This window comes from Panthera tigris, chromosome B3, assembly GCF_018350195.1.
Source record: "Panthera tigris isolate Pti1 chromosome B3, P.tigris_Pti1_mat1.1, whole genome shotgun sequence".
NCBI classification, from domain to species: Eukaryota; Metazoa; Chordata; class Mammalia; order Carnivora; family Felidae; genus Panthera; species Panthera tigris.
This window is the reverse complement of record NC_056665.1, coordinates 124,002,037-124,027,660: the sequence shown is the minus strand read 5'-3', so window position 1 is coordinate 124,027,660 and position 25,624 is coordinate 124,002,037. Positions and strand designations below refer to the sequence as shown.

At 37.9% G+C, this 25,624-nt stretch overlaps 1 protein-coding gene and 1 long non-coding RNA gene across 2 annotated transcripts; one reads left to right on the top strand and one right to left on the bottom strand.

The window, feature by feature from the left end:
- Positions 1-285: 285 nt before the first annotated feature.
- LOC122239287 lies at positions 286-4,542 on the bottom strand. The gene is made up of 3 exons (XR_006218240.1): positions 4,473-4,542; positions 2,160-2,231; positions 286-511 (listed from the first exon to the last, which is right to left on the bottom strand). It is a non-coding gene; the product is annotated as an uncharacterized LOC122239287 (long non-coding RNA).
- On the top strand, positions 4,482-13,348 carry DIO2 (iodothyronine deiodinase 2). The gene is given in 3 exon segments (XM_007094999.3): positions 4,482-4,709; positions 12,753-13,323; positions 13,326-13,348. Coding segments are annotated over 3 exon segments (816 nt in total). The 5' UTR covers positions 4,482-4,487.
- Positions 13,349-25,624: the final 12,276 nt, after the last annotated feature.

The following is a 25,624-nucleotide window of genomic DNA, read 5'->3' as shown; positions in this document are numbered from 1 at the left end:
TTGGGCACAACCAGGAGTTACTAGAGACAGAGGGTTGCACAGTTTTTGGTTTCCTTCTCTGATAAGAAGGGGGTGGTGTGTATGGCAATCATATTCCCAAACCTCAAATAAACATACCTGTCCTGACTAGGCATTTTTTGATTTATAATCTATTTATCTGACAAGATTTTAATAAAGGAATAATCAAACTCCATTTTTAAACTATATTTAACAAATTGTTTGAATTTTAGAAGGAATAAAATTCTATAAAATAAGACTTCTTAAAAATCCACAGCATGAGTTATTAACTTGACAGAATTCTTTGGATGCTCTTTGGCTCATTCATAGAACAATAATGTGATAGCAGTGATAGCTTCTATCCCTGAAATTTCCAAGTCTGCTCTCAAGTTATTCAACTTCATGCTCTCAGTCTCAATTTGAGTCAAAAAGCAGACCAAAGGAACATTTACCACTCATATTCTTATTTTTTCCAACCAGAAGGAAGCAATGGTTGATATGATGCTCTCTTACTCTGGAAAGAAAAAACAATTAAACAATTTTACAGTGGTTCTACACTTACTAAAAAACCCAAAGCATTTTGCCCCAGGCTGCCTCTGTTTAGAATTTAAAGCCTGTGTACAACATTGTATGGAGAAATTGAACCAACATGCCACACATTGGTTTGCAATTAGCTCATTACAATGTTGATTGCTAAGAAAGCTTACATGGCCAAGAAGATATCCAAACCTTTGAAATGACCATATGAAATCCAAACCAGGAGCTTGAATTGGGGCAATATTAAACAGATGTGAAATCCCAGATATCCTTTGCAATTTAGAAGGTAAAATAATTTAGCACAACCACTTTTGGCAAGGGTTTCAATTTTCAGAGTATGACCAGGACCCACAAAACAGTTATGTAAGAAAAAAGTGAGGTTCAGTGTTGGGGAAAATATCCTAACATCAGCTTTGATTCTACGGCCTTCTGAATCCACCTTCCCTCATCTATATGATGGGGCATCTATATGATACTCTGTCACCATATGCATTATTTTTGTTACTTCATAGATATAAAATGACTTGAAAATTAAAGTGATGAATAACTATTAATAATTAGAACAAGCAAACCATGTGTAAAAAATATCTTTAGAGAAATGTAATTTCTAGAATGGACAGATTGTATAACAGGTAAATGAGTGGCTCTCAGTTTTGTGATTCATTTATTCATTCAAAAAATGATGGATGAAATCTTAAAAATGATACAATCAGATTGGCTATGTGTCTATTTGTTCTTCCATTGAAAAAAAACAAACAATCCTCACATACATCTGACTTTGGAAGGAAGGAAGGAAGAGAGAAAGACAAAAGGAAAGTAAAAAAGAAAAAGTCATTCTGATTTATAATCATTTGTACTTTGGATGTGCCTTGAACTTTGCATTTAAAAAGAAAGTGTTTTTCTGATTTTCTACCAATCCCCCTCCTTGGCTTGCCATTTCTAATCATACCTTTCTCCTTGAAAGCAAATGACAAGTGAGGAAAAATTGGTGTATGGCTGCTAAAGCCTCTGCCTTAAATGAGCATTGCTTTCATTCAAACGGGTCAAAGTGAATGTCTGAGAAGGGGTGAGATTTTGAGGCTTGAGCAGTGAGTGGAAGTGTCATTTACTGACTCCACACCTTCTGTCATGGTGGAGTGGGACTTCATCTGGCACTTTAGCTTTCCCATCTACACTAGTCAAAATACCGTGTTATCACCTCCTTCTCTTTTTTTTCCCCCCTTCAATAAGGATATTGAGAAGATTGAGAGAATGAATGGAGTAAATGTATATCATGTATATGAATAATATTCTTTTCCTAACAATGTACACTAGTCACAGGAAAACTGTTTTTCTATGTGGCTCATATTCATTCCTCTAAGCTCTGAAATCTTGCCTCAGAATTTAGTCCATGGAATGTAAATCCAAGATTCATAATGGGCTAAACCAATGAGAAAGATGAAGGTATCAGGTTTTTTTTAAGACAATAGGGAATGGCCAGGGTTGTGTCCATGGGGAGGGTCACATCCAAGGCCAGCCAGGTGTACAATTCTGGGACACCACAGTCATATCATATTGTATGTGAATGGTGCCCCCTAGTGTGGAGTAGTGCATACCCTGCCCATTGGTCCATTCAGTTCACCCACCTTGAATTTACTCTGTTCCAGGAATGGTTCTAACTGGTGGAAGACAGCAGTAGAGAAAGCAGACAGGAATCCCTGGTCTCACGAAAATTAAAAGCATTCTCACTGTATTATTTTTTTAAAGGCAAAAAGCACCAGGCCAATCAAATAAAATGCATATATGTATAGAATTTGGCCCATTGGCCCACCAATTCATGACCCCTGCTTTAGGCTTTTAAATTATTTCTGTGACCTTGCAGGTTTTCACCACAGGGACAAAACATAGAAATGTACTGACCCACAGGTTTGCATCTTCTGCTTAGCTCATGCTTAGTGAGAGCAATATGTATATACAAAAGTCAGCTAATTAATTTTCAATTTAAATTCGATTTCCCCATCCCAGGATCTGTACTTACTACTTCTTCTCCCATGAAAACATAATTCCTAAGGTGATCTGTTAGGTAAGTGAGGAAGGAAAACTAGAATGAGGCAAGGGTCATGGCATTCTGCCAAAGCGCTGTCTGCCTAACTACCCATCGCTCCTGGAGACTAATGGCAGAGGTGAGCAATGTTCACTGTGGCTCTTGAACCAATTCAAAGTCCTCTCCTAACCACGTACAAATTTAATTTTTTTTTTTTTTTTTTTGCAAGGAAATAGGAAGAGTCCCTAAAGCTTCAGGTGTCTTAGGGATTATGTTAACAGAAGCAGGGAAGAGTAGAATTGAAAGAGCTCACATAAAGAATTTATTTTTCAGTCTTATGGCATCTTAATGCCATGTGACAAAAAGTTTTAATTTAATCTGCATATAGGCAAAATGGAACAAAAAAAAGGAGTTCTGATCACTTAACTACTTTTATGTCTGTGTGGAAGATTTTTCTTTCTTTTTCTTTCTTTCTTTATTTCTTCTTCTTTTTTTTTTTTTTTTTTTTTGCATTGGAACTTTCAGTAAAATTGAAAACTTGTATTAATTTTCTGCAAGAAGCTTTAGAGAAATGCTGTGATGGTACTCAAAGAGTTTAAAAGTTTCCACCTCAGAACTTTGAATTTTCTTAAATAAGATCATGACTCAAAAATATTTAAAGAACCTAGGTCACAAACCTGACGAGAGAGTGTCAGAGTAGAAAGGTATAAAGACCAAATGTAAGCATATACATCTTCCAAGAACTAGAGCAAAGACCTTCCATGAGGAGTCTTCCTCTTGATCTACCTGCTTTCCAGAATCCTTTCCTTCCAAAACCCCTCATAAATGAACGATAACAATAATAATAATCAGAGGAGAGAGTGTTTCCCTATCAATCTGCACGTTACATTAAATTACTTTTCCCAAAATCTGGAAGTATTTCCTGAAAACTGGCAAAGGTATTAATTTTTTTTCTCTCTCTCCCTCTCTTTAAATCACAAAGCAAAATTCCACTGTCCCTCTACCCCCCCCCCCCTTCTAAAAAAAAAAAAAGTTGTCGAGTTTTGCTTTTCTATTCACTGCAGTTCTGGCCAAAGTAAAGCCCTCTTTCTCAATGACGTCAAGATCTTTACCAAGATTAGGCTTTCATTTCTCTATTGCAGCAATTAGCCAGGGAATGTATAAAAGGCTTCAGGGAGACTCACTGGGCTGCAGAGAGAGAGAGAGAGAGGCACTTTGCACCACAGACAGATAGCACGAAGGAAAAGCCAGAGCGAGTGAGGAAGAGAAGAGTCAGTCGCTCCTGGGGAAGGGAGAGAGAGACAGGCTGGGAGAAGGAGAACAGAAAGTGTGTGTCAAACGGAGTAAAGAAGGGGGAAAACTACCCTTCAAGCACATTTTTAAAACTCTGGCAACTCCAGAAAGAAACGGGCTACGTTTCTGAACATTAGAGACAATGAAAAGCTAAAGAAAATTTTGCAATCTCTGCCACAGTCTCATAGGTGCTTAGAAATGAAAGTAGAGCTGCCTGTCTGTCACCGACTCTGAGAGGGGTGACTGGATTAGGGACGGGGACGCCAGTTTGTGTGTGGGTTGTTTTTTGTTTTTTTGTGGGGTTTTTTTTGTTTTTGTTTTGTTTTGTTTTTTTTTTAACATCTTAAATCCTGAAAAAAAAAAAAAAAAAAAAAAAAAAGGCAGCAGCTCCGAATTGAATGAATTGATGGGCACACTCCAACTGCTGGGCTGCAGAGACTGGACTTGGTCTTGCCATTTCTGCTTCTTTGAAAGAGGAGACAACTTGGGCTTCCTTTTAATTTAGTTTTTCTCCTTCTCCCCCCACCCCGGCCTTCCCCTTTATCTCCCCCACCCCCTCTATCACCACCCCCCCTTTTAAATAAGAGGGTGAAGGGGAACCAGAGCGCACAAGGGAACTGACTGGGAGGCAGAGAAGATGGGCATCCTCAGCGTAGACTTGCTGATCACACTGCAAATTCTGCCAGTTTTTTTCTCCAACTGCCTCTTCCTGGCACTCTATGACTCGGTCATTCTCCTCAAGCACGTGGTGCTGCTGCTGAGCCGCTCCAAGTCCACTCGCGGGGAGTGGAGGCGCATGCTGACCTCAGAGGGAATGCGCTGCATCTGGAAGAGCTTCCTCCTCGATGCCTACAAGCAGGTGAGCTGCCCCGGCAGGGGCTTCTCCCCCCGGTGAGCAGGGGCAGGGGCTGGCGAGCGAGGGACCGCAGGCCCTGGGGAGCATCGGGTTGGGATCCTGGCGCACCATCTAGGCTCCTGGCGTTATGCTCAAGGGAGCCCCTACCTGTGCCTTCCACACCTGTCACACAGGTTAGATTTGGGGATGACAGGTATTAAGCTGTTATGACTCTGTGCCACCTAGTAAAGACGCTTTCTAGTAAGAGCCATTAATGTCTTGCTGCAGTTTTGGAAGAGAGGGTATTTGTGCCTGATGAGTAACTTCCGGGAAAAGTCAGAAAATGTTGGGGGAGGGGAGGAGACCAATGCATTTAACCTGCTCTTGTAACAAACTTGGATTTTGATGTTTTGCTTGATGAGAGGCTGGGGTGCACTAGGAAAGACAGTTCAGTGCTGGGCACTGAAAAGCGAGGGAAAAAAGAAAATGCTCCTCAGAACCCTCAGAGTTAGCAAGCCTTAACAAAATGGTCACGGCGGGTAAGATTTGGCATAAAAGCCCCCTTGTTTCTGGTAGAGGTAAGAGTTAACGAAAGCAGCCCTGTGTGCAGCGTCCTCCTCTAGGTGGACGTTGTTTTACTTGAAGGATAGTTGACATACAATGTACAGGTGTACAACGTGGTGATTTGACAATTATGTACATTAGGAAATGTTCACCATGAAAACTATGGTTACCATCTGTCACCACACAAAGTTATTACAAACTTATTGACTATATTGTGCTATACTTTTCATCCCCATGGCTTATTTGATTTGAACCCTTTCGAAGTGGTTATAAGGCAATGAGTCCTGGGTCACTAGATATCAATTTGCAATAGAAAGAGCTGTGAACTAGCTGTCAGAAATCCAGACTTTGTACGGGGAAACCACATTTGCCTTCTCAAAAGTAAAAAAGTTGTCCTAGAAAGAGCAGATAAGTCTATGGTTCATTACAGTCTCAAAACTGTCACAACACATGCCTTGAGCACCGGAGCAGTGGCCTCACTTAGCTGCGGAACACACATCCCAGGGCTGCTTCTCAAAACCAGACCTGGTGATCTGTGTTTCTAAGACTTGCCTTTTGGCTGCTTGGAGATGTTGGTAGGACATCCTCAACTCCGATCTCAAGGGCCAACGGGGGGCATTTTGGCACTGGTCCTTTGTCAGTTGGCACCTCTGCCTATGCCCACGTGACTCCTACTGATCTCTGGGCTTAAGAATGGACTCACTTGGCAAAAGTTGCTGTCAAAGTAGACGGTCCTGGTTTTCCCCAACTGTACTGGGGGACCTCGTCCAAGATGGCAGGGAAGGGAATTTGAGAGGCATATGGAAGGCAATGAAGTGGTACATTGTAGACAAACAGCACCACAGAAGCAGGATGAAAACTCAGAATCAAAGAGGAGGAAGGGAAGACTCCCCCATAAATCAACCCTAGAAAAATAAATCTGTGCATGAGGAAAGGAAAAGGAGTAGCTTCTAGTCACAAAGAATCCAGAGTAGGTTTGTCCACTGAAAATTAAATATTCAAGAAGGAAATATTCATTGTGAATTCAGGAAGGTTTACTACAACACACGTCTTTCTTATTGAAAGCAACCTGCATCTGTCCTAAAGGCCAGAGAATAGTAAGAGCTCTTGTTAGTAAGTGAAAATTCTTTTTTGATGATATGAAACAATGCTTAAAGTTCTAATCATATAATCTCCATTATATCATGCATGTTGGGCAAAGGGGAGATGATGGAGGGAGATACTGAGATGACTATTTCACTCCCACAAATGTATCACTGAATGTGAATTTTTTATGTTTTGACATGGGAGTAAAGAATTTGGAAGAAGGTGGAGAACACACAAGTATGTCAGGCACATTATGAATTAGGAAGTTCCCTCATCTACATCTGTATTTTGTAGGTGTTAGGAAGACAAAATGGAGATGCCAATGGCTTGAACTCAGCATATTAAACTCTTACTTTTTTGAAAGATAATTGACATTTGCCTATAAAAGAAAAGTCACTTCTCAGGAGAATTTTATATATGAATATGTGCTTACATAGATATCTCACATAAAACATGGGGGCTGTGCTGTTACCCACAAATATTAAGTGACATTGTTTCTCCTATCAAGCAGCTTATTGAAATAAAGAGGGAAAAACAAATGTCTCTTCAATAAACTTGATTGTTTATTTTTTCACTGATAATATAGCATTGCATTATGTAGCAATATTTTGTTAATTGTATTCCAAGAAATTGACAAGGACAAGTGATTTTTCTTTTTTTTTTTTTTTGCATATGGTTTATGTATTCTTCTCCTGTATTGTTTCTATTGATTTGATTAGTGACCAAGTTCATAGCTGATGTTATTATGTTTGCTTTTTATGATTTATATAATAGATACCATGAGAAGGAACAAACCAGGAGCCCATATATCCAGAGACAAGACTGGACTGGGTGTACAATGAATAGAAACGTTGTGAACACAGCTTGCACTGAATTTAGGTCTCCTCTGTCTCCCAAGTATGACAAGGGTGGTGGTAGCTGTCGTGGCATTTGAGGGTCACTCAGAATCTCTAAAACAAGTTGAATGACTTCCCTGACTGCTGTTTTCATCTGTGATGCTGTCTTTGGGTGTGGCCATTTCCAGAGCCACACTGGAGGAAGTTTTGTGTGAGGTGGCACCATGGTATTTCACAATGCCGACTTACGTTATCTCAAGGCCGCCACCCTCAGAAGCAGAGATTTCTGGGAGGAGGGGTTTGCACACCTGCCATACACAAGGCATGTCATTTCTAATTCCCCTCATTGAAGGTCAGATATTTGGGGAGATAGTTAGAGAAAGTGCAGTAAAAGTGTTATCCCTGTATTTGGCTCCTGGAGGGGGTGACAAAGAAATTAAAATAGAACAAAATAAAAACAACCCTTCTTCATTAAAATGTTGAATGGAATTTAAAATTAATTCCAGAGTGGAACCTTTAAAGATAATTTGCTCTTGGTTATAGGGAGTTCCATGCATGGGTTTTGATGGAAAAAAAAGTCTACGGAAACTTGTGACGGACAGAGGTGAATAACAGATGTTTGTTATTTAAGTTTTCCTAATCTGTGTCATTGCATCTAACACTGCATCCTTGTACTAGCACTCCAAGACTCGAAAATGCAACCAATAAGCAAACTCCCCTGTCTGGGAACCAGGCTCCTACCTAAATGAAGTGTAAAAGTAAACACACAGTATAGATGTTGACAAGCAGTTTAATTTCTATGCAGTTAATATCGCGGTAGCACAGAAAACATATTCATTTGAACATATAATTTTGGTTTTGAAAGGGTCTCTAACCTCCTCCTCTTCATTCACCTCCAGCCTTTTGACACTAGTTTCTACAATGGAAAATAGCTCTCTTAAGAGAGAAACATTCTCAAAAGAACACAAAGGAAGCCCCAGCCAGAGTTTATCCATCACTTGGATAAAACACTAGGAAATGATACAGCTTAGAGCTGCATTTTCAAGACATGCACCAAAAACAGAAGGACCAGAGAGGAGTTGAACTTGGAGGAAAGAGTCAGTAGCTCATTCTTCAACTCTGGTTTATTTGGCCAGTTGGAATGTACCTGGGTAAATTACTGTTTAATCATTGTTTGGCCATGTTTGTAAGGACACTGATGTCGCCTGGTCATTATGTCAAAGAATTTGAAATTTCTTGATGGTTAATACAGCCATCCTAGGGCTTTTGTGTAGCAAGAAGGATGTGTAAATATTGTTCTGCCACACACCCAACCCCCATTTTTATCATTTGCCTTACTTCCTATCATGAGATGAGGTGATATTTTGTCCAGAGGCCTTTCTAAGGCTGTGGAAAAGAGGAAAAAAAAAAAAACAAGGTTAGTAGTATATGCTCTATTTCCAGCTTCTGCTTGATGAATGGTTCTTTTTTCCCCTTGCCCTGCATTTCAGAGTCCACATGCTAAAGCAGTATTATCCTTTTCCCCATGCACTGAACATTGTCAGTAAAAGGAATCCTATCATCAAAGGAATCAAATTTATAGGCGATATATTTACCCTCTTGTTCATATTTATAAATAGGGCTATCACAACATTTGCGTTCTGCCTGGAGAGGTCATGTGTTATAAAAATGAAGCCCTTTATTTACTCCCTTGTTGGTGTTGTGTTGATGTTGATTACACAAACATAGGAAAGGACAACTGTAATAGCGCAGATGAGAGAGATAAAGTCAGTGATGACGATATTACATTTTACGTATGTCCTTTCTGATCCTTGGAAAATAAAGGGACCCTTTGGGAACATCGGAACTTCAAGACCAATTAGTGGAAATGATGCTTCTTGTGTTTGGGCATTAAATACTGGGCAGGGTTCTCTTTAGAGCAGCTAATGCTGGCAGGGAAAGAGGTACCGACCTAATTACTCTTCCGCAAGAGTAAAAAATGCCTTTTGAATGCCTCTTTGGCAAATATGTCTCATTAAGGACAAAAACCAAACACAAACCCTCTAAGAAGGAGAAATTAAGATGATAGGTAACTTGTGGCCAGGAGACTTTCTGTGCCACTGTGGGAAATTAAAACAAAGTTTGAGAGTACCAGGGGATAACTTGTTTTTGTTGAGCTTCTTTCCTGCAGCCTAAATGTTATTATGGGACCAACTTTATTTTCTTCATCATTTTGGCTCTTTGTCAAGGAATGCTTTGCTCCTGGGGAAAGCAAAGAATCTTCCATCATTGAAGACAATGGTGATTCTCCCATTCCATCTCAGCAGGGCATATAACTGAGCAAACCAAGAAATTCTCCACTTGAAACTCTGTTCATAATAGGAATTTAATTTTCACGGAGATCAAATGGGAAGATGAGAAATGATATTGGTCTCAAATGGCAATTGAGAAAGGACAGTAATGTCCTTTTAAAAGATTTATTTTTGTTTGTTTGTTTGTTTAAAGTGAACTTCCATTTTTTTTTAATTTCTGAAGTTTTTTTTTCTTTATTGTTGCTAAAGTGTCATCAGCAGGTTTTAGCAAAGATGGACAGATTTTATGATTAGTATATGATGTTTATAAAAGTAGACTACTGGTCTACTCACACTGAGACTTACAAATAATGGGTGTGGGGTTTTTTCTTTCCATGTAGTTTTATTAATATCATTAGTATTACCTATGCATTTTCTCTAACCTAGTCATCTTCATGAACACGCTGTTTATGACATTCCAATCTGCAGTAGGGTCCCATGGCTGCAGAGCAAAATAAAAAGAATTGGCTACTTTGATTTCATACATTGGGAGCCAAGATAATCAAGAGCAGATCAACAGTATTCGGTGTTGATTATGGCAGAACTCTACAATAGGGCTCCAGGATTCACATTTCTGAATTATCTGACTCAGTGAACATATCCATCACCCAAACATAATTATGTTCATTGCAGGTCTAGGTTATTATTAAGTGTAAAATTCTTCACTGACCCCTAGGATTATAATAGCTATCGTTCATTTACTAATTCATTCAACAAAATTTCCAGCCTAATAAAATGCCAGTGCTGCCCTCGGCACTACACACACACACACACACACACACACACACACAAAAGCATTATGTATTTGGTAACTTTTCTAATTTTTAATTTGAGAGTGAAGGTATTGTACTTGTTTGAAATTTTCTAAGTCTGTACTTTGAAAAGAATTACGTGGCTGAACTATAGACATTGTCACTAAGAGGAAGGAGAAGGTGCTTTAATTTTCTAAGAAAATCAACTACAGGTAATATGAGAGCCACCTGTGACAGAAGCATCAGATGAGATTATTCAGTTGAATAATCAGGAATAATGCAAAATCAGCAGTTCTGCTTGGGTGAGAGTCAGGGGCATCAGAGGTCTTTAACATGATTCCAAAAAGCAGATGGTTGTTTCCACCTACCAAGAACCTACAAGTCTGTAGTCTAGAGATGACTTTTCTTCTGTGAATGGGTTGTTGACTTCACAAGAAGTCACTACAGCATTTAATGGATTTAGAGTGAATGCATTCAGATCTTTATATCACAGTATGTTGAGGAACACAACACAGTATCATTGAAAGCAGCCCTTCTAGAGCTGTTACTGATAGTTTAAGTGGGAAAAATCTAATGAGAAGGTAGGTTAAAAGATATATAATACCTATAAAGTGTGTATCTTTAAATTTTAAGCATATTTTCATACCTCAGAGATGTGTGAGGTGTTATTTTACCTCATATAAAATAACCCAGCTGAAAGTGGTTTATAAGATTTCTCCATCTAGGGTAACTTGCAAATTAACCAAGAAAATTAATATAAACAAAGTAACTTTCTCCCTGATAGTAACTAAAAACAAATGTACTTATTTAAATCATACCAACAGCTTCCTTTTCTAAGAAAGAAGATTGTTATCTTAAGATTTTTAGGAAACTAATAGTATTGTTTCAAATCCGCATTGCTAGGATTTTTCAGAAGGGAGAGAAAGAACTTCTTTCCTTCTTTCTCTACAGTTAAAATGAGTTATGCATCACATTAGATAGAAGCTTCTGAATGAAAGCCCTTGAGTATTTTACATCAGTTTGGATTGTTGAGTCTTTAACAGTTTACTTCTAAGTGACTTCAATTACTAACAGTGTTATATGTGGCTGTATTTATATGAGGGAAATAAGTCGATCCAGTTGGGAGTGTTTTGTAATATTAAGTATAGCGTATAAAAATCAACCAGGCTGTCGTAAGTTGTCCGTAATGTTATTGGCTTTGATTAAACCATACTAGGGGAAGATCCGATTGTGCTAATTCAAACTGAAGTAATTGGTTCTTTTATGTTGCAAGCTTTTTATTATCAATTTACAGATCCAAAGGCCAGCAAACTTTCCTTCATTCTGTGTTCAGCTATTTAAACCACTTGCAAAGGGGCATGTGGAACAATTTTCTTCTATACCTTCTTTTATACCTGCCTGAGTATTTTAAAATTCAGAGGAGCTTGTTAATAGAATGTATGATAGAAAAGTAAATGGTTTGTGATTTCCTAGAAAAAACAGGAAAACAAAACAAAAACCCATGAAAAATGAGGAATTAAAATAATTCTATGTTTTTATTTCATTTGTTTAATGGAAATGAACTCATTTCCATTACTTTTGGGTTATGGGAACCCAAAAGTAAGTGGTAGCTCAAGAAACCTCTAGGAAGGACATCATCCTGAGAAGAGATCAAATTACTTCTGAGGATAGTCTTTTTTTTTTTTTTTTTTAAACATAGAGTTTCCCAGAAAGATGATATGCTGTTTCACATGTTTGGGTGGCATTTAATAATGGAACCTATACTCACACAATGATTTATAGTATACAAGAGCTCATTTTCTTATGTTGTAGCCCTTATAACTGTCTGAGGAAGACAGGCATTATTATCAGCATTTTACAGATGGAAAAACTGAAGCACTGACGAGGTGAAGTGGGAGTAGCCCTTCTAGTAAATGGTGGACCTCAGATTTCTAGCTCTGGCCAAGAATTGAGCCCATTGGTACCATTGTCCATTGGTGGAGATTAAGTAAGTTAGCATCATGCAAGAATACAAAGGTCTTTCCTGAGTATTTTAGAATTCATAAGTGGGAATACAAAAAAGAGGTACCTAATCCCCACAGCTCTGACAATTTCACTTAAAGTAGACCATTCACTTTTAACTTTTAAAATGAAGTCAATTAATCATTTGTTGTATCATGTGTGCTAAGCTTTGACAGCAGAGTAAGCTAGTAAAGAATACCAGCCTCAACATAATTATGAAAAGAGTGGTGCCTTCAATGGTTCTTTGAATGTGGTGGCTTCAATGATGAAAATAATTACCTTCAATGACTATACAGAATGAAAAAGACTTTTACTCTTTAGGGCCATTCTTTACATTACCAGCCATGATGCTTCTTTACTCAAATCAATATATATTTATCATATCCTATGAAGGAAATCCCACATTGTATTAGAGCCGGTTGTTTTTGTATAGAGTGAATTGGAGTGACAATGCATTTCATATGGTATTCTCTCCCCTTTTCTTTTTTTCACCATCAGGTGAAATTGGGTGAAGATGCCCCCAATTCCAGTGTGGTACATGTCTCTAATTCTGAAGGAGGTGACAACAGTAGAAATGGTGCCCAGGTGAAGATAGTTGATGGAGGCGAGTGCCACCTTCTTGACTTTGCCAGCCCTGAGCGTCCACTGGTGGTCAATTTTGGCTCAGCCACTTGACCTCCTTTTACTAGCCAGCTGCCAGCCTTCAGCAAACTGGTGGAAGAGTTCTCATCAGTGGCTGACTTCCTGTTGGTCTACATTGATGAGGCTCATCCTTCAGATGGTTGGGCAGTGCCTGGTGATTCTTCTTTGTCTTTTGAAGTGAAGAAGCACCGGAACCAAGAAGACCGATGTGCAGCAGCCCACCAGCTTCTGGAGCATTTCTCCTTGCCGCCCCAGTGCCGAGTTGTGGCTGACCGCATGGACAATAATGCCAATGTAGCTTATGGTGTAGCCTTTGAACGTGTGTGTATTGTGCAGAGACAGAAAATTGCTTATCTAGGAGGAAAGGGGCCTTTCTACTACAACCTTCAAGAAGTCCGGCGTTGGCTGGAGAAGAATTTCAGCAAAAGATGAAATCTAGATTAGCTGGTTGAAGGTATGATTGTAAAAGAGTTTTTTTTTTTTTAATTATGTAAAGAAAAGGAAACTAAGAACTGAATCCACTATTTCAACTGAGTCTCATTGTCTCCCTGAAAGACAGGAATTTACGTGTCAGAAGAACATAAGCTTCTAACATCTCCATACTTCTTTTACCACTCAAATGGCATTTGGCTAAATAGTAGCCCCATCACATCTCTTCCTAGTGAAAAGCCCTGAGTAAAAAGATCCCAAGATGTAGAAGAATAAACCCTGTTTCACATGTGTTCATCTGCCTTGGGAAAGAAGTAATACAGCTGATGGAAGCTTTGGGACCTGAAGAACAGACTTACCTGAATAACTACTACGTTAGGGAACTATTGTCCTTGTTAGTACAAGGGGTATTGCCTAGGCTTTATTCAGCATGGATAGAGCCCAACTGGAAAATTCCCAAATATTTACTTATGATGAATCCTTGAGTCCAGTCCTTGTGCTTGGGACTTCTTGTTTAACAATGTTCAAGTAGTTTCTGCTGTTTTAGTTTCTAGCCATCTGGTGCTCTCTGCCAGTCTAAATATCCCAGAACTCACAGATGTATTGGTAGATACCAAGAATGATCCCTGGAGGGTTAGATTATCTGAAATCTGAGGGTTACTTTTTAGGCAGGTGGGAAAGTACTAGAAGAAAATCAAATTGACAAGCTAGGAAAGGATGCAGAAAGATGAGGAGGCTTCACAGAGTTTAACTTTGAAGCTGTGGAGAGTGGGACTAATTTGTTAGCCACCGAAACATTGAAACATAAAACATACATGGGCCAGAAAAAGAAGCAGCTCAACTATAATTAGCATTGAGAATATACATATGAAATCAATATATTTATCATATACTCCTGAACTAAGGGAGAAAGGGGGATTGAAAGAGGGAAAAAAAACCACACTTCATTATTTGTAATTATGACAATTTTTTGGTAGAAATAATTACTTTTTGAAACATGTTTGTGGTATGTATATTTTCAGTTGATTAATTATGCCCTGTGATACTGATTAATTGCAAAACCAATAGGTCCAGTGGTACTGGTCTGTCCCTCTCCATTCCTACAATTATGATGTGGCCCCACTCATTCTTGGTCTTAGCCTTCATAATGGTGTTCTCTGAATGCTGAGCTGGACTCAGCTCTTTCTTTATTTATATATAAATAAAATATATTCTTAGCTGCTGTGGGAGGTAGGTGCCCTGGCCATTCCGCTGTGGCACTGTTCTCCCAAAGTAGGTGAACTATAATGAATAATAGGTGTGAAAAAACAAGATTTCTTCAGCTGCAAAATAGAGGAAGGCAACGTTAGTTTGAGAAAATTCTCATTAGTAATTTTGGAGGTTTTGATATAAGGCAACCCTCAGTGGCATGGAATTTGGTGAAATGGAATTTCCATTTCCATTTGAATTTGGACTGGGGTCTTCCTTTGTTCCAATTAGCTGAGGTCTGGTAATCTAAGGCCTCAATTGTACATTATTATAATGATATGTGTATGTATATATATACATATACATATATATATACACACACATATACACACACACATGTGTATATATATACACACACACCATATTTCTCTTTAAAATAAAGATACTATAGTTTTACCTTTAATGTAAGTAATAGCTAAATATCATAACCCCCAAAGAATAGACCAACTAATTTTATATCATAAATTTTTACTGTAAATTTGAGGATGCTGTCAAATCACAGTATATGGTTGTATTGAATGTACAAAGGTTCTTATGACCATTCCATTAATAATTGAATCATAAAATAAAAGTAATAGAAAAAAATCTCAAGTTGAAAATATCTTCTGAAACTAGTTGCCTCTGAAATGAGAAAAAGGTGGGAACTGAGTGTGTAAGAACCAAAAGTACATTAAAAACAAAAAAAGCTGAAGCGATATATCAGTCCTATCACTAATTTATTGTTTAGATACTAATACATTATTTTAACTGATGATTGTGTTTTACAGCAACATTTAAGCTTTCCAGTGTCTTAAAGTCTATAAAACACACCCACAAAGAAACAAAGCAAATTTTGAAAATGTGGCATCATCTAATAGATTTCTGGAAAATCACATGGAGAATAGATTATTTCAGACTTCTCAATTGTTAAACTCTATATTCCAGAATGATCAGTGGGCCCCATTGTATTTTATCTTTAAAATGGTGTTAAGATTATGTGGTCCCCTAGAAAAGTAAAATGAAAACTTGGTTGCAGCACACTCACTCTGTTGTCCTTAAACTTCCCCTTTGTTCTACATGTACAATAATGGAACAGGATGTTAGAGAAGCTGGTGGGGGGATGAGATTTGGCTAAGGCAGTGCTAGTTGTCTGGGTAAAAGGATGATGGAAAAAGCACCCAGTCGTGATATATTTTTAAGGAAAGAGAAGGTTGTGTGTGTGCAATTCCTCTCCACGAGGATACTCCAATGGAGAAATGAAGCAGTGGAAGTAAATACACAAAGGCATAGGCTGAATATCAGGGAAAAAGATATGTTCAATAGAACATAGAAGACTTTCTGGAAGAAAGGCAGTTAGGGGCCAATGAAGAAAGTGAATTGACAAAGCTCAGGAATCCTACAGTATGTAGAATGGCTTGGTGTTACCAGAGTTATGTAACCTATTTATCTCAACATGATTTTTTATGATTTCCTATGATGTATCTTTAGGAACATAACAAGAACTCATTATTTGAAGTAGAGGAGAATCAGTGCTTAGCTGGTATGCTCAGAGAAAGTATTAGATTGTCAATACCCACCCCACCTATCTTCTCTTTTATAAAGTATGTTCCTTTGAACAATTGTTATTCATATATATATATATATATATATATATATATATATATATAAACAAATTTTAAGTTCTTCTTAGTACCTAAACATTCCCCCCCACCCATAGGCTATGTTTACATGGAGCTATCAGTTTAGCCTTTTAAACTGAATTAGCATATCTATTATTGAAATAGTTTCCAAGCAATTTTAGATATTATCATAGCATCTGGATTTACTCAAACATTTAGTGTTTGAAAGACTTATGTCTTGGAACTATTCAAACTTACTTTATTTTATTGCTTAGAGAAAATAGTGGAATCCACATGACTTTCTTGAATGGGCGTGAATGAGACACCGGCACAATGATGTTGAAATGTTTGATATAGATATTAAAATGTAACTGACCTCCTTAGAGGCAGACTAGTAACTGCTCTTTGTATAGCTAAAGTGAAGCCATTTAACTTATATGACTTTTTATATTCATGTTTTGGATCTTTGGTACTATGTCTTCACCTTGTTTATAGAATTTACCCTTGATTTTTGGTAATATCAAGTTCTAAATGGTCTATTTATTTAAATTTTCTTGCCATTAAGCAGAAAATGCCTATTCTATAACCAAGGAAAGAAGAAAATCCTGCTGTCTTTGATTTTGCCTGGAGTGTATTTCACTATTTGGGCTCTTGAATAAAAAAATATGAAATATGTTAATATGTTGAGGTCATGTGTGGGTACTGCCTTGCTGCATAAAATACCAGAGGGGCATATTAAAGACAATATCTATGCCTTTGGGAGAATTCCCAGCTGGACACAGGTGTTCTTAGCATGTCCTGTGGGTTATGTCCACAGCAAAAGGAATGCACTGATGTACAGGACTTCCCATTCTGTAAATCTGACTGATGGTTTGGAAAATTAGCTTAATTAGAATCATATGGCCCCTGCAAAGGGGGAAATGTAGATACCAATTACTGTCCCATTGAAGGGTTCATGAAAACCTCTCCAGAATTTAGAGCTTTTCAGAACATGTCCAATGTCATGTCTCTCAGCAGTGGAGAATTCTAATTCCAGGAACTTAAAACGATATTGCCAAAAATCAGATCAAAAAAAATTTTAGTTATATTCCAACTTTCTCCCTACTTTCTCCTTTATCTTAAAAATAGAATTCAAACTTAGTCTTCATATGTACATCCAGAATGGGGTATAAGTATCTATTTCTGCCTTGGTGATTTGCAATCTCTTGGTAGTATCTTGAGGTCCTCTGTGAAAGAAGGTAGTGGGGCCTGGGAAAGCCAGGAAGTTGCTAACCTGGAAGAACGAGGTCCTGTGAATTTGGTCTATTGATTTGGGAAGGTTTGAAAAGATAATTCTCACCATTGGAAGAGGGCTGCTAGGTATCAGTGAATGACTTTAGGAAGAGCCAAACATTGGGCCACTTCTTAATGCCTTATGTTCTGGATAGCACCAGAAGCAAGGTCTCCGACTTAAGAGACCCAGCTCTGTTCTAAGGTGAGTCTGATACAATAGAAAGCAAACATGTACAGATATCCAAAAAAAAAAAAAATTGCTCATGCAAGTCAGGGCTTGCTGCCCATCTTGGGCAGCGGTATCAGAGCTCTAGGGAGTTTATTTGATATTTACTGGGGAGATCTCAAGGACCGAGGAGATGTTAAATGAAGTCACTATTTGGGCTCCCCCCTCTCCCCAAAAGCAAACAGGTAAACACATAAATGAAAGAAGCCCACAGAAGGGGGTGGGAAATAAATTAAAAAATCTCTCAAGCCTTCTCCAGACTATGTCACTGGCCCATGTACTTTTTATGTGTGTTAGGATGAGAGAGTGTGAAGACATAAGTATCCAGTACTTTATAACCAAAGCAATTGAAAGAAATTGGGTAGGGAATGTTGGCCAGTTCTATTTTCTTTTGCATCACATTATCACCAGACTATATCACTAGCCCAAGCAGTCGGGCACCTGGAGAGGGAGATAGGGATGTGCAGAGGTGACCAGTGTGCAAATGATAACTACTGATGAAAGAGTCATTGACTCAGTTAGTGGTTGGATGTAGTCACATTAGTTTTCCTCTGCCCGTCTTTGTCTCCCTGGCAAGGAGAATATTTGGGGCATGATGCTATGGGCACTGGGTAAATGTGGTAAGAATGCATGTGTGTATTTCTCTGCTTCTCAGTTGCAGAAACAGAAATGCTTTGGAGATTATCAGTAGAAAGAGTGTTATTATATTGGTGCTGAGTGGTACGTGTGCTTTTAAAATTTGTTCTTGTATTTTAATAAATTTTGAATAAAAGAATAAAGTTACTCTTTGGTTCTGTTTGTTTATTTTTAAATTACTCTCTAGACCTTGCTCCTGGCTGGAACACATTCATGGTTGACAAGGGAAAGAGAATCCATCATTCTAATATTTATTCCTTGGTATTTGTGGGTAAAGACTCCGGCAATGCCAGGTTATTTTAATCTCATGCTGTGTGCCAGAGTCTTCAAGGAAATTAAGACAAGTTAGAAGAAAATCTTCAGATACTTTCCATATTTGTGAACAAGTCACACACAATTCATGGGAAGGGCCTTATTGAGATCATGGAGCAAACTTTTACTTTGTTAAATTTATGCCCCGGCTTTTTTAAGTGCTATAAATAAACTTTCCATAAATAAATAAATATATATATATATATATATATATATATATATATATATATATATACATACATACACACACACACACACATTATATATAATATGCTTGGCAGTGTAATAATGTGTAATGAAAAAAATTTGAACACACTTCTATCAACTACTTTGCATTATGAGAAAGTATAAAGGATATGAATGTTTTATGGAGGCAGTGGTCTGTTAATGACAAGAGATGTATTTGCAACATGGTTAAATATGTACACTTTAATCCTGGAAACAGGTGACTCAACCAATGTATTAATGTATCTTGAGACTCTGAACTTACTCATGGTTTCCTACTCAAAGTAATTTCATTAATATTTGTAGTATCTCATACTATTCCAGAATTTTAATGGAAATTTGAAGAATCATGACTGACAACTATTGACTGAGATTCTAGTTAGGGGTATACCCTGTGCTGGGTGCAATAGGATGTGTAAAAGCCATGAAACAAAATTCACGAAGATGTGACTCCCTTTAGGAGCCTATCATGGATTTGTCAAGGCTCTGCAAGTGACAAATGCAAATTAGTCTTCAAAAAAAGAAAAAAAAAGAATTTATTGGCCAATATAATGAAACCCTAGAAATGATTGGGATGAAACTTACCTCAGGGACAGTTTGATGGGTCCAAGGACTTAGAAACCTTCAGTGCTTGTTTACTAAGTCTTTTGTCTCTGTTCTTTTGGGGTGTCAGGTTTTCCTCAGATCAGCTTCTTATCTTGCGTGATCTTGTTGGGGGAAGCTCCTCACATTCTTTTTTAAATTTCATTGAGATATAATTGACATACAACACATTAGTTTCAGATGTACAATGTAACAATTTGATATTTCTCTATATTGTGAAATGATTACCACAGTGAGTTAGTTAACACTCGTTACCATACATAGTGTTAAAGAACTTCAAACTAAAATGGAATTGGAAGATAGAAAATGGGAAAATTCAGGCATATACCCTTAGAAAAACAAAACTTAAGGAATGGGAGATGATTTCCCATAAATGTCTAATTTATGGAAAACTGATAATATTGGAATTTTCTTAAATGATAGGCAGTTGGTCAGGGGTTGCCTCAAAGCAATGTTGGGAAGTTTCGATTATGGTTTCCAGAAGCAGGAATAAGAAATGATCCAGGTCAGGTTGGTCTCACAAGATAAGCTGAATTGAGATTTGTTTGTGTGACTGGACTGGTTTTGTCTGGTTAGGGAATTTTGAAACTTGGTCATTTGTTTTTGATTTTAACAGACCTAATCGAGTTCTCCCCAATTTGCACTTCCTGCCCATAAACACAGCTATGCCAAACCCTCAATGGACTCACCGGTAGCTTGCTACATTTAATTGCAATTCCTCTGTTATATTCCTGAATAAATACATCTTTTTGACAATTTTGAGCTTGCTTCAGTTTACTTCTTTATTTAGGTGGACAATAGTTGCGAAAAAAGTTTTTTTTTATTAGGACTTTAGGATTTACTATCTTAGCAACTTTTCAGTATATAATACAGTATCACTAATGACAGTTACTGTGCTGTACATTACTTGCATTCTAACTATAAGATGCTTCAAAAAGAGTTTGACCCTATCACCAGAGAAGGACTTGAATTGGGCCAGCTTGTGTTGCATGTGGGTTGTGTTACATGTTGCCATGGTAACAGGGTCTGCTACCAAAAGGAGAGCAAGAAATATTGGGAATGTCCAAGGGTATCAGAAGTTAACTCTGTGGCCATTTCTTTAACTCCCCTTATAATGAGGGTTAAATAAGTGATTGGATGTGTATAATCAATAAGAACAAGTTCAGAGGAAGAAAGGAAAGAACTCTGGGTAGTGCTCTCAGAAGAGGCTCTGTGGAGTTTAAAATGAGTTGACCTAGGAGAAAGGGTAAGATTTAGATAGAGAGGAAGATGGACGGTCTTTCATTTAGTCAAGTCAATCTGTATTTACAAAGTGTCCATTAGATGTGACTAAGAAAGCCAAATCAGTAAAAAAAATAAGACACTAAAATGGCCATCATCCTTAGGAGGGATAATTCAATCCAATTCAGTGAAAGTTGAGAGAACTGAGGATAGGAAGCTATGTTTTTTTTATTTCTTTGTGTTTCTCCCTCTCTTGGGTAAGCAGGCATTTAAGTATCTAAAATACAACCACCAATGGATGTTTTAAGTACCCACTAAGTGATAAACATTACCATCAAAATACTACATTTGGTGGGTATATATACAAATGGTATGAAATATGGTTTTCTGCACCGTGTTTACAGCCTCGCTGGTAAATGAAAAATCTAAACATGATATCTAATGTACCAGATATAGACTCCAAATGTACTGAGTCAAAACCTTGAGTATTGCCCTTTAACTCCATCCAGAAGGACCTTCAGAAGAAACTGGAGGGGGAAAAAAACAGAAAAGAGCACTTAAAAAAGAAGAAAGTCTTTCAGCCAGCATTGAGCTCTTAAAGACATTCCAGGAAAATTTGTAATAAAATTCCTTAGTATAATGCCTTTTATTGGGGCATTTTGCAAAGGTATTCACAATCCTTTTCCAATTTTCACATGGGTGAGGATTCACTGTGGCTTAGCCATTTTAGTCCACTGCTGTGGGCTAGTTTTGTCTGTACAGGGGTAAAAGGCATAGAACAAACCCTCAACATATGCTAGTGACAAAACTTGGTAACTTTTAATAAGGAAAGTGCAAGGTCTGTTGTTGCAAAGTTCATGAAATGTCTGGATGAGCTTGCACACCTAGCTACTGAGAATTCAAGGGATCTACCTTCAGGAGTCAAGATGGGCTGGAACCCTGCTGCAGTTTGGCTCTTCACCTGCTGATATTTGTGGTTTAACTATCCGGGGTGGGGGAATAATTCTGGGTCTTGCAGTTACCTATGTCTACTAGAATAGTGGCAAAGATTCCTGGTATCTCTTGATAAATTATGGTTATTTCAACTGGCCTAAACCAGGGAGAGTGGACTGAGAGAATGCCAGGGATCCAGGAACCCATCCACTCCCACTCCCTCTTGAGAAAAAGTTAACTTCTGTTTCCTCCCTGGCTGTGCCACCCCCTTTGTCTTCTCTTGCCCTCCAAAACAGATAAGAACTTAGCCTGACTGCAGTGAGTATGAGATGGGATAGGATGGAGTGGATTGTATAGTTGATACAGTCTATGTAATTCAGGCAAAAATCTTGATTTATACATTTTAGACAACACATATGAGGCAATTTAAACAATCTACTAATGTGTGCACACACCACAAGCCTAGGTATCCTCATAGGCCACTCCCATAAGAAGTGGAAGATGCACTTAATGCTGCAGGACAGTTATTCATCAGGTGATCCTACTCAGCCTCCAAATTTTCATTGCATTTTGTGTTACTATTCATCTATACGTTGTTAACCTATGTTACCTTAACTGTTTAAGGTTTAGGTGCTTTACCAATTCTAATGGGAGAAAGATTGTAAATGTTTGATTTAGTAAAGGTTATTTATATTATATTATATTATATTATATTATATTATATTATTTTATATTTTATTTTATTTTTAAAAAGAAAGAGCTTGAGTGGGGGAGGGGCAGGAGGGAAGAGAGGGAGAGAATCTTAAGCAGGTTTCATGCTCAGCATAGGGCTTGATGTGGGGCTTGATCCCATGACCCCAGGATCATGACCTGAGCCAAAATCAAGATTTGGACACTCAACCATCTGAGCCACCCAGGCACCCCTGGGTAAAGTTTCTTTAAAGTGAAAAAAAAAAAAAACCCTAAGGGCAATTTTAGGAATTCTTACCCTTTGTTGATACTAGGGGAATCTAATCCATTTCCAACCATCATTATCTGGTGGAGACAAACCTCCCTTGCTTTTGTAATAGCTGTGGTCTCCTTTGCCAAACCCAACACTCAACTGACTCCACTACTGACTCTAACCATTTAAGTGTGTTTCCTATTACATTTTAAGGATGTGTAACTATAGGCTCTTTATGTGTTATAATGACTGAAATCCCCTGAATTCATTCTTTACCACATTTCTTATGGAAAAATTTTGGGGGGGGGGATATGTCTTCTCAGTTTGTGCAGAATTTTTAGAAGTATCCTCCTTTGGGTACATCAAGGAATGCCTACTTATATTTTGAAAAGTTCAAAGTTCTGGCCTGCATCCACTCCTTCCCTTGTTCTTGTGCTCAGAGCTTCTATGAGGAGATTGGTGGGTGATAATTGGGTCAATATTTTAGTTATATCTTTAGAAGATTTGTCATTTTCTATTACAGGTAAACACTTATACACACATTTATAAATATATTATTAATAGTAATATATGTATTTTATTCCATGGCAAAAAGACAGTTACCTTCTAAACCCTAGAGAAAAAAGAATCCTCTCATATACTTAAGGAGAGAGATATGTTGAACCCCAATTAAATTGTCAGTCATCATTCTAGTGACCAGATGAGAGTAGACCAATTATATTCCTACTGGGTATGTCATGATTGTAGAAAAGACATCAAGAAATTATCCAGGGCAAGGGCTATTTCTGTTTCTTGATGATTCATGTACATCTAGTTACACCCGTAGCCCAGAAACACGAAACGTGTTTGTATGTTGGTTTTGTGTGGAACTGGAAGGCCTCCAAATAACGTGCAAGTGGCAATAATCCTTTGAGTGCTGTGTTGCTTCACTGGATTCTTAGTCACTGTTTGGAAACAGTCTTCTAAAGCCACCAGTGACCTCCTTCTAATCTAGACAAGTCCAGAGGTAATTTTTGTTCAGTACTTGCTTTTTGTATTTCACAGCATTGGGCACTTCTAACTTTTATAGCTTCTCTCTCTTTTGCTGTTCCTTATTCACATTTAGTCCATTACAAGTGGATGCTCCCACATGATTATTCCTATATATTCTTTTTTTTCTCTCTTGTAGTCTTTCTGTAACAAGGAGAGAGGATATATCATTACAAATTACGCAAGTTAGCTTTAGGTCTGGCTGTGAGGAGCAGAGACCTAAAATAATAATTACTTAAGACAGAAAGCTTATTTTTCTCTCTTACATAAAAGTTCTGAGGCAGGCAATCTGCAGCTGGTATGGAAGCTCTGTTCCATAAAGTCCTTAGAGATCCAGGCTCTCCTTCTAGCTTTCTGCTTCATCCTCATGATGCCTTATAGTTCTTATATACCCCTCTCCTAGGCAGAAGGAGAGGAAAAGGGAAAGAAAAGGGCAAAGTATGTGTCTTACCAGCTTTGTACAAGGAGATTCTTAGAAACTGCTTTATGGACATTTCCACTTATATACCTTTGGCCAGAACTTTTATCATAAGACAATCTGACCTGTAAAGAAGATTGGAAAATATAGTCTTTATTCTAGGCAGCTATGTGCCCATCTGAAAAGTCTATATTGTAGAAGGGGAAAACATATTTGTAACAACATTCTCCTATATTCTCTTCTAGAAGTTTTAATATTTGCCTTTCTTTTTTTTAACATGAATTTTATTGTCAAATTGGTTTCTATACAACACCCAGTGCTCATCCCAACAGGTGCCCTCCTTAATGCCCGTCACCCACTTTCCCCTCCCTTCCACCCCCCATCAACCCTCAGTTTATTCTCAGTTTTTAAGAGTCTCATAGTTTGGCTCTCTCCCCAATTTTTTTTTCCTTCCCCTCCCCCATGGTCTTCTGTTAAGTTTCTCAGGATCCATGTGAGAGTGAATACAAATGGTATATGTCTTTCTCTGTATTACCTATTTCACTTAGCATAACACTCTTCAGTTCCATCCATGTTGCTACAAAAGGCCATATTTCGTTCTTTCTCATTGACAAGTAGTATTCCATGTGTACATAAACCACAATTATTTTATCCATTCATCAGTTGATGGACCCAGCAGTAGCACTGCTAGGAATTTACCCAAGGGATAGGAATGCTGATGCATAGGGGCAATTGTACCCCAATGTTTATAGCAGCACTTTCGACAATAGCCAAATTATGAAAAGATCCTAAATGTCCATCAACTGATGAATGGATAAATAAATTGTGGTTTATACACACATGGAATACTACTTGCCTTTATTTTTTAAAATATAATTTATTGTCAAGTTAGCTAACATACAGTGTATACACTGTGCTCTTGGTTTCTGGGGTAGATTCCCATGATTCATCGCTTACATACAACACCCATTGCCTATCCCCAACAAGTGTCCTCCTCAATGCCCATCACCCATTTTCCCCTCTCCACCCCCATCAACCCTCAGTTTGTTCTCTGTATTTAAGAGTCTCTTATTGTTTGCCTCCCTCTCTGTTTGAAACTATTTTTCCCCTTCCCTTTCCCCATGGTCTTCTGTTAAGTTTCTTAAATTCCACATATGAGTGAAAACATAAGATATCCGTCTTTCTCTGACTGACTTATAATACCCTCCGGTTCCATCCATGTTGTTGCAAATGGCAGGATTTCATTCTTTCTCATTGCCAAGTAGTATTCCATTGTATATATAAACAACATCTTCTTTATCCATTCATCAGGTGATAGACATTAAGCCCTTTCCATACTTTGGCTATTGTTGAAAGCACCGTTATAAACATTGGGGTACATGTGCCCCTATGCATCAGCACTCCTGTATCCTTTGGGTAAATTCCTAGTAGTGCTATTGCTGAGTTGTAGCGTAGTTCTATTTTTAATTTTTTGAGGAACCTCTATACTGTTTTCCAGAGTGGCTGCACCAGTTTGCATTCCTACCAACAGTGCAAGAGGGTTCCCATTTCTCCACATCCTCGCCAACATACAATGTGTTTTATCCACCTGGAGATAATTTTGTTTATGGCATAAGGTAAGAAATATAATATGAC